The sequence below is a fragment of the Podarcis melisellensis genome (assembly GCF_964234715.1).
Source record: "Podarcis melisellensis genome assembly, chromosome: 2".
NCBI classification, from domain to species: Eukaryota; Metazoa; Chordata; class Lepidosauria; order Squamata; family Lacertidae; genus Podarcis; species Podarcis melisellensis.
Genome location: NC_138529.1, coordinates 3692715 through 3707050, shown reverse-complemented (window position 1 = coordinate 3707050; position 14336 = coordinate 3692715). Strand labels below are relative to the sequence as shown.

The 14336-nt window shown below is 47.7% G+C and overlaps 1 protein-coding gene across 2 annotated transcripts in view; it reads left to right on the top strand.

The window, feature by feature from the left end:
* Window positions 1–14336, top strand: part of PDE1B (phosphodiesterase 1B) — a 107612-nt gene that overhangs the window by 89243 nt on the left and 4033 nt on the right. For both annotated transcript variants that reach the window (XM_081898132.1, XM_081898133.1), the window contains 11 exons: window positions 359–472; window positions 1272–1454; window positions 2428–2494; window positions 3223–3339; window positions 4588–4728; window positions 6412–6512; window positions 7239–7364; window positions 10432–10533; window positions 11624–11744; window positions 12450–12531; window positions 12753–12870. In XM_081898132.1, coding sequence (XP_081754258.1) covers window positions 359–472; window positions 1272–1454; window positions 2428–2494; window positions 3223–3339; window positions 4588–4728; window positions 6412–6512; window positions 7239–7364; window positions 10432–10533; window positions 11624–11744; window positions 12450–12531; window positions 12753–12870 — 1272 coding nt within the window. The remainder of the gene's footprint in view (window positions 1–358; window positions 473–1271; window positions 1455–2427; window positions 2495–3222; window positions 3340–4587; window positions 4729–6411; window positions 6513–7238; window positions 7365–10431; window positions 10534–11623; window positions 11745–12449; window positions 12532–12752; window positions 12871–14336) is intronic.

The window sequence follows — 14336 nt, the reverse complement described above, 5'->3', positions numbered from 1 at the left end:
CATCCCTTCTGCTGCTAGAGTTCTTCTCCCCACCTGCTTAATAGCCATTCAGCATTCCATTCCTACTGAGCATGCTCAGTCCTCATTGGGCTGTTTTTGATCCACAATTCATTTTTCAGTTTCTTTTTTGTGGAATGGGGTTTGGACACATATGTGCCCAATTCAGCTACCACATTATCACAGCAACTGAGTGATTTCACTGGTGTAAATTCCATTGGCTCCATTTCTCCCTAGCAGTCCCTCACAAGGTAATGATGGGAGTGGGCTGCCCTTTGATGGATGACCCAGGGAGCCCTGCAAGGTTCTGCTTCTCTCTTACTCATTTCCCCCTTCCCTGTGCTTCCATTTCCCCCTCCAGGCTGCGGTACATGGTGAAACAGTTGGAGACGGGAGAGGTGAATCTGGTGGAGCTGAAGAAGAACTTGGAATATACTGCTTCCTTGCTAGAAGCTGTCTACATTGATGAGACCAGGTGAGGCTGTGGGGCTCGTGTGTCTTGCCTGACCCCGTTTCCAGAGAGGACCCAGAAATAAGCACTGAGCTAGCCACTGGTTAAAGTGCAGAGCCTGCAAGTCTAGGGAGACTGTTTTAGAAGCTCAGGTGGGTGTTTTGCATGCTGTTGGAAACAGTCCAGTAGTGTTGGGACCTGACCCTGAGTCAGATGAGATCTCATGAGGAGAGGCAGTTCCCTGTAGACCCCGGTACATGCTGGGAGCAGGAAAAGTTATGACTCCCCTCTAGTACTGACTCTGGGATTGCCACTGTAAAGAGCACACTATCCTGGGGCCCCGCTCATTTATAAACCCTTTCCCTGTTCCCAAACCTCACCTATGCCACAGGACTCACCATCTCCCCCAAGCTAATCTCCTGGGCTACACGAAGCATCTCTAATTCTCAGGGTGTCTCTGGAGGCTCAGGAGAATTTGATTTTATCCTCTTCCTTACCTCAATTTGTTTCTGCATAAGGAATAGCAGACCTTTACAGCCTGTTGGAAGCTGTTCAGTTTAGAGAACTTAGGAGGAAATAAGTGCAGCCTGTTGAACTGGCCAGTGAAGCATCCCTGAAACTGAATCTTGTAATCACAGCTTTTACGAAAGTCAGAATTTTATATGCCAGAATTTGGCCAATTTCCAGATTATTTCTCTTCCTCTTTCCTTTCTCCTTCTCCCTCATTATCCCTCTCAGTTTTAACTGCAGTTCTGCTTCTCTTTGCAGTGCCTTTCTCACTAAAACACTCACTGCTCCTCACTGCTCATTTTTCCTGTTCCAGGCAGATCTTGGACACGGAAGATGAACTCCAGGAGATCAAGTCGGATGCAGTTCCCTCTGAGGTGCGGGACTGGCTGGCCTCCACCTTCACGCAGCAGACCCGCGCCAAGGGACGTCGATCCGAGGAGAAGCCCAAGTTCCGCAGCATTGTGCATGCTGTTCAAGCTGGCATCTTTGTTGAGAGGTCTGGACGGAGTGCTGTGTGTGTGTGTGTGTGTGTGTGTGTGTGTTGGAACAGAGCTGCTCCAGATGGGGACGGTCCTCCATCTGCTTCATGCATTGGCCTAGTACATTGGCCCAATGAGTGGGTCCTGCCCCATAACTGTGCCTTGTTGGTGACTATATCAGGGTGCCCTGGCTATCATTTGGAAAGGAAAGGAGTAAGAAGGACTATTTTATTTTCAGCTATACAGCTATACAGCTGTAAATAAAATGTTTTAAGTGTGTTGTATCATGCAATATACAAATGTGACACTAGATGGCAATGGTGAGTTATGACAAATTCAGTATAGTTTTCAAAACGTTTTTTTAAAAAGTATTTTCACAGTGTTTTTTATATGTGTGTAGATTCCACCTGGGTTGAGCAAGCAGGAGGAGGAGGTGGAAGGCAGCAGACCCAGATAGATATAGTAAGGGCAAAGATAACATATAACCGAGGTGGGGAACGTGAGGCCTTGTGGACCAAATGCATCCCTCCAGTCTTCTCTATGCGGCTGTTGGAACTCTCCACAGGCAACGCCAGTTCTCCTTTGACCACACTCTTCACCAGCCCTGCTTCACACCCTCTTCAATTGTTTTGCCTGGCTGGAGCCTGTCCTTAAGCTGTGAGAACACCTCTTCTTTCTCTGGAAAGAGGACAGAGAAAGGCAACACGTACAGCCATTGACCCACCCACTTTTAGCCCTGCCCCCGGGCTGAAAAAAGGGCTCCCCAACCTGATCTATAAGGTGCAAAGATTGAAAGTCAAGTCCCATTTGAATTTCCTGGGTTTGGAAGGATTGAGGACTGCTGGCCTGGTATGTAAGGAGAGAGGGTCTTGGATGCAGTATTTTATCCAGCACTCATCTGGATACTCAGTGGGGTTTGGGAGGTGTCTCTATGGGGATGCAGTCCAGATCTGCCATGGGGAGCCTGACCTGCTGTTATCTGCTCTGCAGGATGTTCCGTCGGACTTACACGGCGGTGGGGCCGAACTATTCTCCCTCTGTCATCAACTGCCTGAAGGTAATGCAGCTCTATTAGGGGGATGCTGGACTTACTGCCCAATCCTGCCCATGTCTACTCAGAAGTAAGCCCACTGAGTTTAAGAGGGCTCACTCCCAGGTAGGTGTGTGTATGATTGCAGCCTTAACTTCGTTTGCTTCCTTCCTTGACGTCATGCTTCTGCACTGGCCCCAACCTCTCAAGCTAGTAGTTATTCACTCTGCTTTCTGGGGGGCAAAAAATTAGAAGGCTGGTATTCATGCTGTGGGTCCCAGCACAAAATGGCTGCCATGAACAGCAAAAAGAAGGAGTCCTGGTGGTACTCTGTTCCAATGGATACTGTCCCAAAAAAGGCACTGATTGTTTATACCCTGACCCATTTTCTGTGATCAAGTTGCATGAGTCAAGGAAACTTTCCTAGCTTTCCTCCTTTGTTTTGCTGTAACTTTTTAAAAGAGAGACACTGGGGCTGAAAGCGGTGGTTTTTTATCAGGAATTAATGGCCTACAATCTTGTTGATGTGTAGGGGACCAGCTACAGCTCATCACTGCAAAAACAAAATGCTTTTTGCACAGGCTTAAAGGAACTCTTTGTGGAAATACTTTTTGTTCAACATACTCCAAAGATGAGAGATGGAAGGTTTCCTTTCTTCTGATGCTCATTCTTTCTCCATCTGTACCAGTTAAGTGCACTATGCTCAGGACATAGTCCTCCTTTTTTACATTTCTTTTTTGGCTTTTCTTGTGTAGACTCTTGACCTTTGGTTTTTTGACGTCTTTGCGCTGAATAAGGTGAGTGAGGACCATGCCTTGCGCACGATTGTCTTTGAACTGCTCACCCGCCACAATCTCAACAGCCGCTTCAAGGTAAGAAATAGCATGTGTATAATCACAGTGTTGTTATTATGATGATTTATTAAAAAGCTATTCCATACCCCTCCTACAAAATAAAGACTCCAGGGCACCAAACAAGCAGCTACCCTGAGCTCCAGAGCCCAAAAAAGAAAGCTTCTTCCAAGCCTGGGATGTTCTGTATTTAAAGGAAGTGGTCTTTTTGTTAAGGGGGCCCCTTTTTAAGAGCAGGTCATTCCTCATTCTGGAACGCCCCAGCCCCTTAGGACAGAGAGATGCCCTTAAAGTTCATGCTGCCATAGGGCATAAGGGTCATTTCTTATTTCAGACACATTCTGTTTTTCAAGAGGTTAGTGATGGGATAGTGCGGGTGGAGGACTCACGTGCATTCCGGACAAGGAACATGACCGCCCTGGGAGCTTCCACTTATAAACTGTCTCTTTGCCACTGTGTGTGTGTGTGTGCTGGAATCTTAAGTGAAGACTGGAGGGTTCTGCATCAGAGCATAGATGTCAGCCTGTGACTTTTTTTGTAAGGATGGGTCCCACACTGCATGCAAAAGATCCCAGGTTCAATTCCTGGCATATCTAGGTACTGGGAAAAAGCCATGCCAGAGACCCTGTGGGAGCTAGGCAGTTAGTGGAAGTGGGTGGCGCTGTCGTTGAAACCACTGAGCCTCTTTGGTTTGCCAGTCGGTGAGCTCCTGTTGCTCTATCCCAGCTCCTGCCAACCTAGCAGTTCGAAAGCACACTAGTGCAAGTAGATAAATAGCTACCACTATTAGCGGGAAGGTAAACAGTGTTTCCGTTCACTTTGGCACTCGTCGCGGCGTCTTGTCGCACCAGAAGCGGTTTAGTCCTGCTGGCCACATGACCCGGAAAGCTGTCTGTGGACAAACACCGGCTCCCTCGGCCTGAAAGCGAGATGAGCATCGTAACCCCATAGTTGCCTTTGACTGGACTTAACCATCCAGGAGTCCTTTACCTTTTACCATACTGAGTTAGATGGACTTCCTAGGTATGAGACAGCGTCCTATATCCTTGACTACTCCCAGTGCTTTCCCCCCCCAGGGGGTACGCAGGGGTACACATATCCCTAAACATTTTGTGAATCTATGTTTGGCCTCATTGAGGGGCAGTATTTCAATATGAGTAGGAAAATGAGAGTACTCCTAAACATTTTTTTCTAGAAAAAAAGCACTGACTACTCCTATCCCCAAAGCTTGCCTGGATCTACATTGTTAACCTTTTCATTTATCTCTAGATCCCCACAGTGTACCTCATGACCTTCCTTGATGCGCTGGAGGCTGGTTATGGGAAATACAAGAACCCGTATCACAACCAGATACACGCTGCTGACGTCACCCAGACTGTGCACTGCTTCCTGCTTCGCACGGGCATGGTGGTGAGGGCACCATGTGGATATTCTGTCTGCTGGTTCTCTAACTGAGAAGTCTCTATGGTGCCATCTTGGAAAGCTCTTCTAGGTGTAGGCAAACTGGAAATCATGGGTCATTAATGCTCTTAGAAAGTGTGTTTCTCATCTTGGCCAAGTCCAGTAATGCAGTCCTAGATCACAGAAATGAAGGGTCCACCACATGATTAATGGTCCTAAGCCCTCTTTTACAGTCCATCTCTAGAAAATCTATATATGAAGCATTGACAGGGCTTTTATTTCAGTGGGAACTCACCAGAACTCAGTTCCAGCACCTCTCAGGTGGGTGCCATTGCCATGATAAGAGAACAAGGGAAACATTCCTGCACCCCCTTTTCTAGGAAAATAGCACTGAGCATTGATATCAATAACATAGCGACTCCTAGTGGCCTCTTTTGGTTTAACATAATGGCAGGAGCTGGAAAAGAGGTTTCTTTCTGAAGGCAACGATTCACTAAGCCAGACCCTTCTCTCCTCACAATCTCTTTCCTTGTTTGTTGCTGTGTTTTATTTCTAATAGATATTCTGTACCTTTAATAGCCATGCAACAGGCAGAAATCCAACCCATAAAACTTGCAGTTATTGCAATGGCGATTTTCCTGCTTTATCTTCAGGTGCTGAAAGCACCTCTGTCAGTCAAAAAGAAGCCATAGTTCCTACTCTTCTTCCATATTTCCCTACCTTGTGCTGTGTGTTCAGACTGCTTCTGCCTCTTATTGCATCAGCACTGCAATAGATTCCAGAGGGGTAGCTGGTTGGTTTCTTGGCAATGAAACAACAATAGAGTCTAGTGGCATCATAATAACGAACAAATGTATTGTGATCTCATGGATCAGAGCCCACGTCATCAGATGAATGAGGAACCTGTGACACCCCAGATCCGATTGGACTCCAAGTCCCATCAGCCCCAGTCAGCATGGTCCAAGTCTGATCGGGGTTGTAGTGCAGCAGTGCCTGGCCATAGCTGGGTGGTACAACAGGTGGCAGTCCCAGGTAAGGTTGGGAGAGATTCCCCATCGGGAATCCAAGAGAGCCGCTGCCAGTCAGGATAGACAGTCCTGAGCTAGCGGGACCAATGGTTTGCCTGGATGTAAAGCAATTTCCTATTTCTCTATGGAGGTCACAGGCTTCATGCATCTGATGAAATGGGCTGTGGTCCACAGAAGTTTGTAATACAGCAAATCAGTAATTTAGCAGGGGTGGGAAACCGGAGACCTAGGAAACCTGAGGAAACTATATGCAACCTGAAGGATGCCCAAAGCGGTGTGTGCAGAAATTAACTACTGTACAACAGTGAAAGTTATGTTTGTTGCTGCTCCTACCTGTGCCTCTGGCTCTGCCCATCACTGACATAAGGCTACTGGAAGGCTGCCCATAAGGAAACATTGGGATGGAAAGGGGTCCCCTACCCTGGCCATTAGGAAGCCACCAGAGCACTATGCTATTCTGAGGGTGATCCATGAGTATGAACTGGACTTGTTCACCCACACAGGAGAATATCCAACCAGGCAAAGAGATGCGAGGCTAGAGGGGACCCATCCTGGTGAATACTCTGGTGCAAATAGTATTTCTCCTCCTCTGTCTCTGCTGCTGGGCAAGGGAGGGCTCCCCACAGGTTCTGATGGCATCTCCTGTTTCTGTCCCCCTTTGCAGCACTGCCTGACAGAGATTGAGGTCCTGGCCATTGTCTTTGCGGCAGCAATCCATGACTATGAGCACACAGGGACCACTAACAGCTTCCACATCCAAACCAAGTGAGCAATATGGATCTGTTTCGTGTGTGTGTGTGTGTGTGAGAGAGAGAGAGAGAGAGAAAGAGAGAGAGAGAGAGAGAGAGAGAGAGAGGAAGAGGGAGACAGAGAAGCTTATTGGTACAATGGGCAGCAATTAAAGAAAAGTGAAAGAGAGTCTTTTGATGGCAGAGTGGTAGAGCATGTTCCAGGCCCTGACCTAGCATAGTAGCAAACAAAAACAACCCCCCTCTGCAGTTTTAAAGGCCATGATGGTTTAGGTAGCCAAAGGCCTGAGAGAAGTGGAATGTTTTTGACGGGCACCTAAAGATCTGTAGCAAAGGCACCAGGTGAGCTTCCCTGGGGAGAGCATTCCACAAATGGGGAGCCACTATAGAAAAGGCCCATTCTTGTGTTGCCACCCTCTGGACCTGTCTTGGAGGAGGCACATGAAGAAGGGCTTGAATATGGTGGCTCTGCCTGTCATTGGTTCTGGCTTCACTTACCGTTGGGCGTCCACCTTACCAGCTTCAATTGGCTCCAGCCACCACTGCAGGCAAGTCTGTGCAGGTCAAACTATAGCCCCTGTTCAATGCTTAGAGTGTTGGACTATGGCACCTGATATGTGCGTGGGTGCATGGGTGAAAATCAGAAGTGTTCGAATGTCTGCCCCAATCCCTGTGAAACGAGATTGGAATTGGCATTGCTAAAGCTGCCTCTGAACTGTACTGTTGTTCTTCCCTTCCCCAGGTCAGACACGGCCATTTTGTACAATGACCGCTCGGTGCTTGAGAACCACCACATCAGTGCTGTCTTCCGCATGATGCAGGAGGATGAGATGAACATCCTCGTCAACCTGACCAAGGACGAATTCGTGTGAGACCTCGTCCTCCTCCTGCCTGCTGGATAGGACTCACTCTTGCTGAGGAAGATGTTGCCTTGGAATGGGGCGAATGGGGGGGGGGACTCTCCTGGAGGGGGCAGACATTGTGGGAGTCAAGGCAATGGTTTGCAACCACTGCTGTCAGCTAAATTGGATAGGATTGCGGACACAGTGCCCTCTCATTGTGCAATGCTTACTTACTCAGAAATTGCCCCACTAAGTTGGGTGGGTTTAGGATTCCAGTTTTAAATACTTTGTTTTATTTAAGCTCATACGTGTTTCTGTTGAGCTCCTGATGGTCTCATTTCAGGTCCACACATCCAGTAGGCTTTGAATACACCACAGCAGGTATGGATAACCTTTGGCCTTCCAAATGTTGCTGAACTACATCTCTGTCATCTCTGGCCATTGGCCATGTTTGCTGAGGCTGATGGGAGTTGTGGTTGAACAACACCAGGAGGGCCAAGGTTCCCCACACCTGTGCTCTATATAGCACCAGATGCTCCCAGTTCATTCACTGGACCCACTTTTGGTCCCCATGTCTCTTTTACCCATTGATCATGGACAGAGAACTTGTGACCCTTTAGATGTTGGATTCAAACTCTGATTGGCTGCAGCCAGCATTGCCAATGGGCAGGGATGATGGGAGTTGTAGCTTGGCAGCATCTGGAGGGGCATAGGTTCCTCACCCCGGCTGTTGAGGGTGATGACAGCAATACTGTAAGGACCAGGAAAACAGGAACTCATGACTTGTGCATCAGTACATGAAGCAAGGTCAGAATATTAGGCTTAATTCACAGAAGCAGCAAGTGAAGTTTGAATTTGTTTCTGGACTTTACCACTGGATTTCAGGTCTGAAAACAATGGCATTTCCAGGAAATCCGTATGCTATAAATAGTATATAAATCCATATGGATTTGTTGCATGGGTTGATGAAGGCTGTGGCTCTCCCCTGCCTTCACCTGGAAATATACCCAGACTGCCAACACACCACATAAAAAGAAAGCACTTGCATTGTAGGAAAAACCAGCTACTCTGGAGTCAAAGTGCAGAGAACCTCACTTGTTCATTTCATGCACACACACACAGGCTTGGGATTTATGATGAGACTTTTAGCTGGAGTCAACTGGTGCAGGTGATAAGGGTCTGAGCTTCTCCAGATCCCTTCTTCCAAATGTCTTTTCATGCTTGCCCTGCTTGTCTCCTTGATTTCAACCCACATCACCTTCCTTGTTGTTGTTTAGTCATGTCCAACTCTTAGTGACCCCGTGGACCATAGCAGGCCAGAGCATCACCTTCATAGGCAACAGCCTGGGTTTGGAACCCTTTCCTGGCCCAAGGCAGTTTCCAAACCCTTTTCACTACCCATATCCAGACCTGCTCCCTGACCAGACTCAAAAGCAACCCATGGGTTGTTTCTGTAGGTCAGCTTGACAGGGTCTATAGTCAGCTCACTTTTCATGATACATCACTTGGTTTCCCTGCAGGCCAGACCTCACCCCTTTCACTTTCTGTGAGAATTCCCTATTTGCAGATTGTGCAGTTGCTTTATACTTGCATGGATCACACCACTTGGAGAAAAAAGAGGGGTATAGGAAAGACCCAGCTACACAGCTGCCCCCCTCCCATACACTTCTGATGGGGACCCATCATGATTGGCTTCCTCCTGGAACTTACAGGACACCCTTATGTATGCTGGGTAGCCAGATGCTTTGTAACGATGGTCTGGATGTGCCTATACATGGAAGAAGTGTGATTATATCTTTTGTTCAGTCCTAAGAAATAGTGGGAGTAGGTTTTTGAGTTTTACAGAATTCTCCTTCAAAAGCAGCTGCACAGGACTAAACAATTGCGATGATGATTACCTATTGAATCTGTTCATCTTCAGAAAAAGAATGAAATTGGATAGAGTTTGACAGACCCTGATAAATGTGTTATAGTTACTAAGGCCTTGCTGGGAGGCTTAACGTTGCAAAGGCTTCCTGGAGGCAAGAGTAAATGAGAAGATGTATTATATTTGGGAACACGGGCATTTATGTGACTCAATGCCATTTGAGCTTCTCATGACTCCTGGGATGCAGAGCAAAAGATAGAACCACCAATATTAGAGGTCATTTAGAAAGCACATCGCAGCAGTCTTATTACCTGACACTCATCTTGGAACAGAATCAAAGATCATCTGCTCAAATCTGGCCATTCATGAGGACCAAATGGATAGATCCTTTCTTTTCTCACCAAATGTCAGGGCTCCACTGGGTGTAAGGACCTGTGATGAGCCTGCTGGATCAGGCCAGGAGCCCATCCAGTCCAGCATCCTGCTCTCACCGTGGCCGCCCAGGTGCCCGTGGGAAGCCTGAAAGCTGAGCTTGAGCACAACAGCACTCGGCACACCTTTCACAGCAACTGGTATTCAGAGATATACTGTCTCTGGCAGGGGAGGCCCCGTTGATAGTCTTGTACCTCAGGAATGTGTCTAATCCTCTTTTAAAGCCATCCAGGTTGGTGGCCATCAGGGCCTCCTGTGAGGGCCAGTTCCATAGTTAAACTAAAGAAGAAGAGGAGATAATGGTACAGGTGGTAGAGCTGTCACACAGAAAATACATGTGCCCTTCTGCCCCAAGGCAGAGCTAGATCCAATGGGTTCAAGTTACAGGAGGGTAGATTTTTGCTCGTGCACCATGAGAATCCTCTTGATGGTAAGAGCAGTTCAATAAAGGAACCAATTACCCAGAGAGGTTGTGGGCTTGAAGCAGAGGATTTGGACAGCCTTCTGTTGGGGATGCTCTTGCTCTGGATTTCCTGCATTGTGCAGGGCATTGGACTAGACCAGTGTTCTTGCATTCTTCAACCTTGAGTCCCAAGATGTTGTTACGACTACAACTCCCATCATCCACAGCTGATTTAGCTGTCTGTGGATGAGAGGAGTTCTAGTCCAATATCTGGGGAGACAAGAATAATGAACTATACAGCCTACGAGGCCCCTTCCAATTCTATGATTTTATGAAACACACAGGAAAAGTCTGTGTGAATATCTCTTTCCTTCTGTTTTGTGTGGTTCAGGGAACTCCGGTCACTTGTGATTGAAATGGTTCTGGCTACGGACATGTCCTGTCACTTCCAGCAAGTCAAGTCCATGAAAACCTCCCTGCAGCAGCTTGAGCGGTAAGTGGCAGAAGAAGGGGACTGCGGGGGAGGCAGGGGCACTGACCATATGGCATGGATGGAGGTGCCCAAGGGAGGGGTGATAGGGACAGTGGGACCTGAGTCCTATTTTTTTCCAGCCTTGCAGTGTAACAGTGACTTGGTAAGGCCGGGGATGTCCAGCTAGCAGTGTTCCAGTGAATGTGATGACATCACAAATCTGGCTAGACAACCAGAGCTGGCCATATGCTGATGTAACAATTCAGAGCAAGGGCAATGCTTTGAAGCAAGGTCTGAAGCCCAAAGGGAGAGGGGCTTATTTCAGCCTAGCTCTAGTTATGCTGGGGAACCTGTCCTCTATTAATGGCATTTCACTAAAGGAGTTACACAAAGAAAAAGGAGTCGTGGGGCTTTTCAAAAGGAGCAGGTTTTGTGGGAATGGTACCAGCAGAAGGACTCTGTTTTTCTAAGAATAGACCAAAGAAAGACAGAAGAGCAGCAGCACAGAAGCAGTGTGAGCGAGGTGGAGGAGAAGCAATTTATTTAGCCCATTATGTTTTGAGTCATGGACTTGTAGAATTGAGGTTCCAACCTCCAGCAATGCAGGAATATTTTGCCCAATATGGGGCTTGAAGCCATGACTCTGAGATTAAGAGTCTCATTCTCTACTAATTGAGCCACTAACTTATCTAGAACGTCATGACTTATTTTCAGGAGTTCTGGTTGTACTGAAGCACAGAGGCCCATAAATATAGACTTGGCTTACCAGTCAGCCATTATTTTTGGTTGCCATTTCTGACATGCACAGAGGGCTTGAGAAAAGGGCAGGAGAAAAATGAGAAACAGCAGAACTTTTCCCCAGGTTCCCCAGTGGCTTGGAAGGGACTCTCCCTTTTTCTTGCCTGCTTGAAAACTGCAGTGGAAATAAGATTTTCACAACAGGGATCTGTGTGGTGCTATGTGATCTGCTTGGCCAGAGGGCTAAGATCACTTGTCTGTGGTGAGTTGGCAAGTGGGCTTGTGGCTGCCTTACCCTGTAGGGTGAAGGCGGGTAATGCCAGAGGTAAGATCCTAGTCTATCCTCATTATTTCCATGATAATACTTTTCCAGAATTGACAAGTCAAAAGCACTCTCCTTGTTGCTGCATGCAGCCGACATCAGCCACCCCACCAAACAGTGGACGGTGCACTCCCGATGGACCAAGGCCCTCATGGAAGAATTCTTCCGACAGGTATATCCTGTGACCTCTGTGACCCAGAAGCCTGTTTCCTCTGGGATTATTATGCTTGCGTACAAAACAGACACACAAGTAAGGGGTGCATGCATGTAATTTTACATTCTTGCCTTCAAATTATTTGCAAGCAAGAAAGGAATCTCCCCCACCTTCCTTCCACCGTGAGTATGCTGAAAGGCAAATCCATGAAAATATGCTTGTGTGTTCCTTTCAGTATTGAGTGCAGTTTTGATCTATAGTTTGGGATCTACCGTAGTTTTGAATTGGAAGTGTGAAATATTTTGTAGGAGGCATCCCTTAGAGAAAGTTGCTGTAATATACAGAGGTAGAAGGGCTAGGATTCCCGAGCAGAGACTAAGAGCTGTGTTGAAGGAAGAACCATAACCCCCCTGACTGTTGCAAGCCATATATTTGTGATCTCCAGGCAATGTATCTTCTCAGGTGGCCTGTTTGTTTTCATTTCTCCTCCCTATGCTGCCAGTCTGTAGCCATGGGAACATGTGTGTTTGGTTTTAAACACACCAAACCAAACCAAACCAAAGATTCTCAGGATTTCACAGCAATTGCAGCATTTTCCCTGAAGAGTGATAGTCTGTTCTTCACAGCACAATAGTAGCCATGCTTGCTACCCTGGGATCAGTCTGCTTGGCTCAGATGTCTTGCTCTTAGGGTTGGTTCTGATGCTGCTTTTGCTTTCTCTAGGGTGACAAAGAGGCTGAGCTTGGTTTGCCTTTCTCCCCTTTGTGTGACCGTACATCCACACTGGTGGCTCAGTCCCAGATTGGTGAGTTGCACAATACCAGGCTGTATTCTTTGGTGAGGCCCTCACGACCAGCATCTCCTTCCCTAGTGGGGCTCACCACCTGTCCTGCTCCATCTGCCACCTTATTTCATCCTGCTGTCATTCTTGCCCACTAGATATCATCCCTCTCTGAGGTGCACCACGGTGCCTGGGGGAGCGGAGGAGTCCACAGCCCTGTTGTTAAGGCCTCTTCCTTTCCACAGGCTTCATTGATTTCATCGTGGAGCCCACTTTCCAAGTTCTGACGGACGTAGCTGAGAAGATGGTCATCCCCCTGGTGGAGGAGGGCTCCAAGAACAAATCCTCCAGCCAGCAGAGCAGGTTTGTACACAGGGAGGGCTGGGGTGGAGAGGAGCACTGGCATGGAGAAGCAGCCAGAACCAGTTCCAAAGGGAGAGGGACCGGTTTCTTCAGTATCATGCGCTGTGCCATAAGTTCCCAACATTCTGTCACATGCTAATGTGACCAATAAAAAATAACCCAGGGTGATGATAGGGCAATGGTAGGTGGCTTGATTCTCAGTGGCTGAGCTCACCAGGGACAAGAGAGCTGGGTTGGTCCTTACTCCATTGGTGTACTTGAGTGAAGCCCATTCGTGTTACCTAATGGTACTCTCCATACCATGGACTACATCACCCCTACTTGGGATAGCACCCCTGGGCAGCATACCTGCACTCCTCCAATCATAACGACAAGCCAGTTTCCGGATACAGTGGAACCTCGGTTTTCAAACGTAATCCATTCCGGAAGACTGTTCGACTTCCGAAACATTAGAAAACTGAAGATCAAAGGGCGGTCAGCAGAATCCATTGACAAAATGGAGAAACACGCCTCGGAAGCCATTTGAAAATGGAAGCAATTACTTCTGGATTTTTGACGTTCAGGTTCCGAATTGTTTGTCAACGGAGATGTTCGAGAACCGAGGTTCCACTGTATTCTGTTATGCTGTTAGTTCAGCCTTCTGCAAGCTGATATTTTAGAATTAAGTCCCGTCAGGCTCAGCCATGATGGGCAATGGCCTCGGATGATGAGAGTTGTGGTCTAATAACATCAGGAGCAAGAGCGGTCAATGTGGTGCCCAATAACACTGTTGGACTACAACCCCCATCAGCCCCTGCCAACACAGCCAATGTTCAGGGATGATCAGCACTGCAGTTCAACCAGTTTTGGCCTGGAGGGTACGCATGTTGGGGGAGTCTGCACAGAGTTTAGGGGTAATGCAGATGTGAGCAAGCCTGTTTCTCATTGAGGAAAGGAGGGCGTGGAGTTTAATACCCCGCTCCACCATTAGTGTCCCTGGATGTACCCTTTTATTTTTCCAGTAAATGCATGCTTTTCATTCACTCCTATGCAGGAAAATAATACAGTAGGAACAGAGCAAGATGCTTTATGCTAGGTTACATCAAGCCCACAATTTTTCCTCTTGGCTGCTATGGCCAAGTGCTGTGGGCACTTCCCATCTTTGGCACACACAGCATGCCTAACCCCTCAGCAACTGCCACCTGAGGTGGCTGCCTCATTGCCTTGTGGGAGGGCCAGCCCTGGAGGGGAAGTTCAGCTTTTGAAGAAAAAGAAGAGTTTGGATTTGATATCCCACTTTATCACTAGCTGAAGGAGTCTCCAAGCGGCTAACATTCTCCTTTCCCTTCCTCCCCCACAACAAACACCCTGTGAGGTGAGTGGGGCTGAGAGACTTCAGGGAAGTGTGACTAGTCCAAGGTCACCCAGCAGCTGCATGTGGAGGAGCGGGGAAGCGAACCCGGTTCACCAGATTACGAGTCTACCTC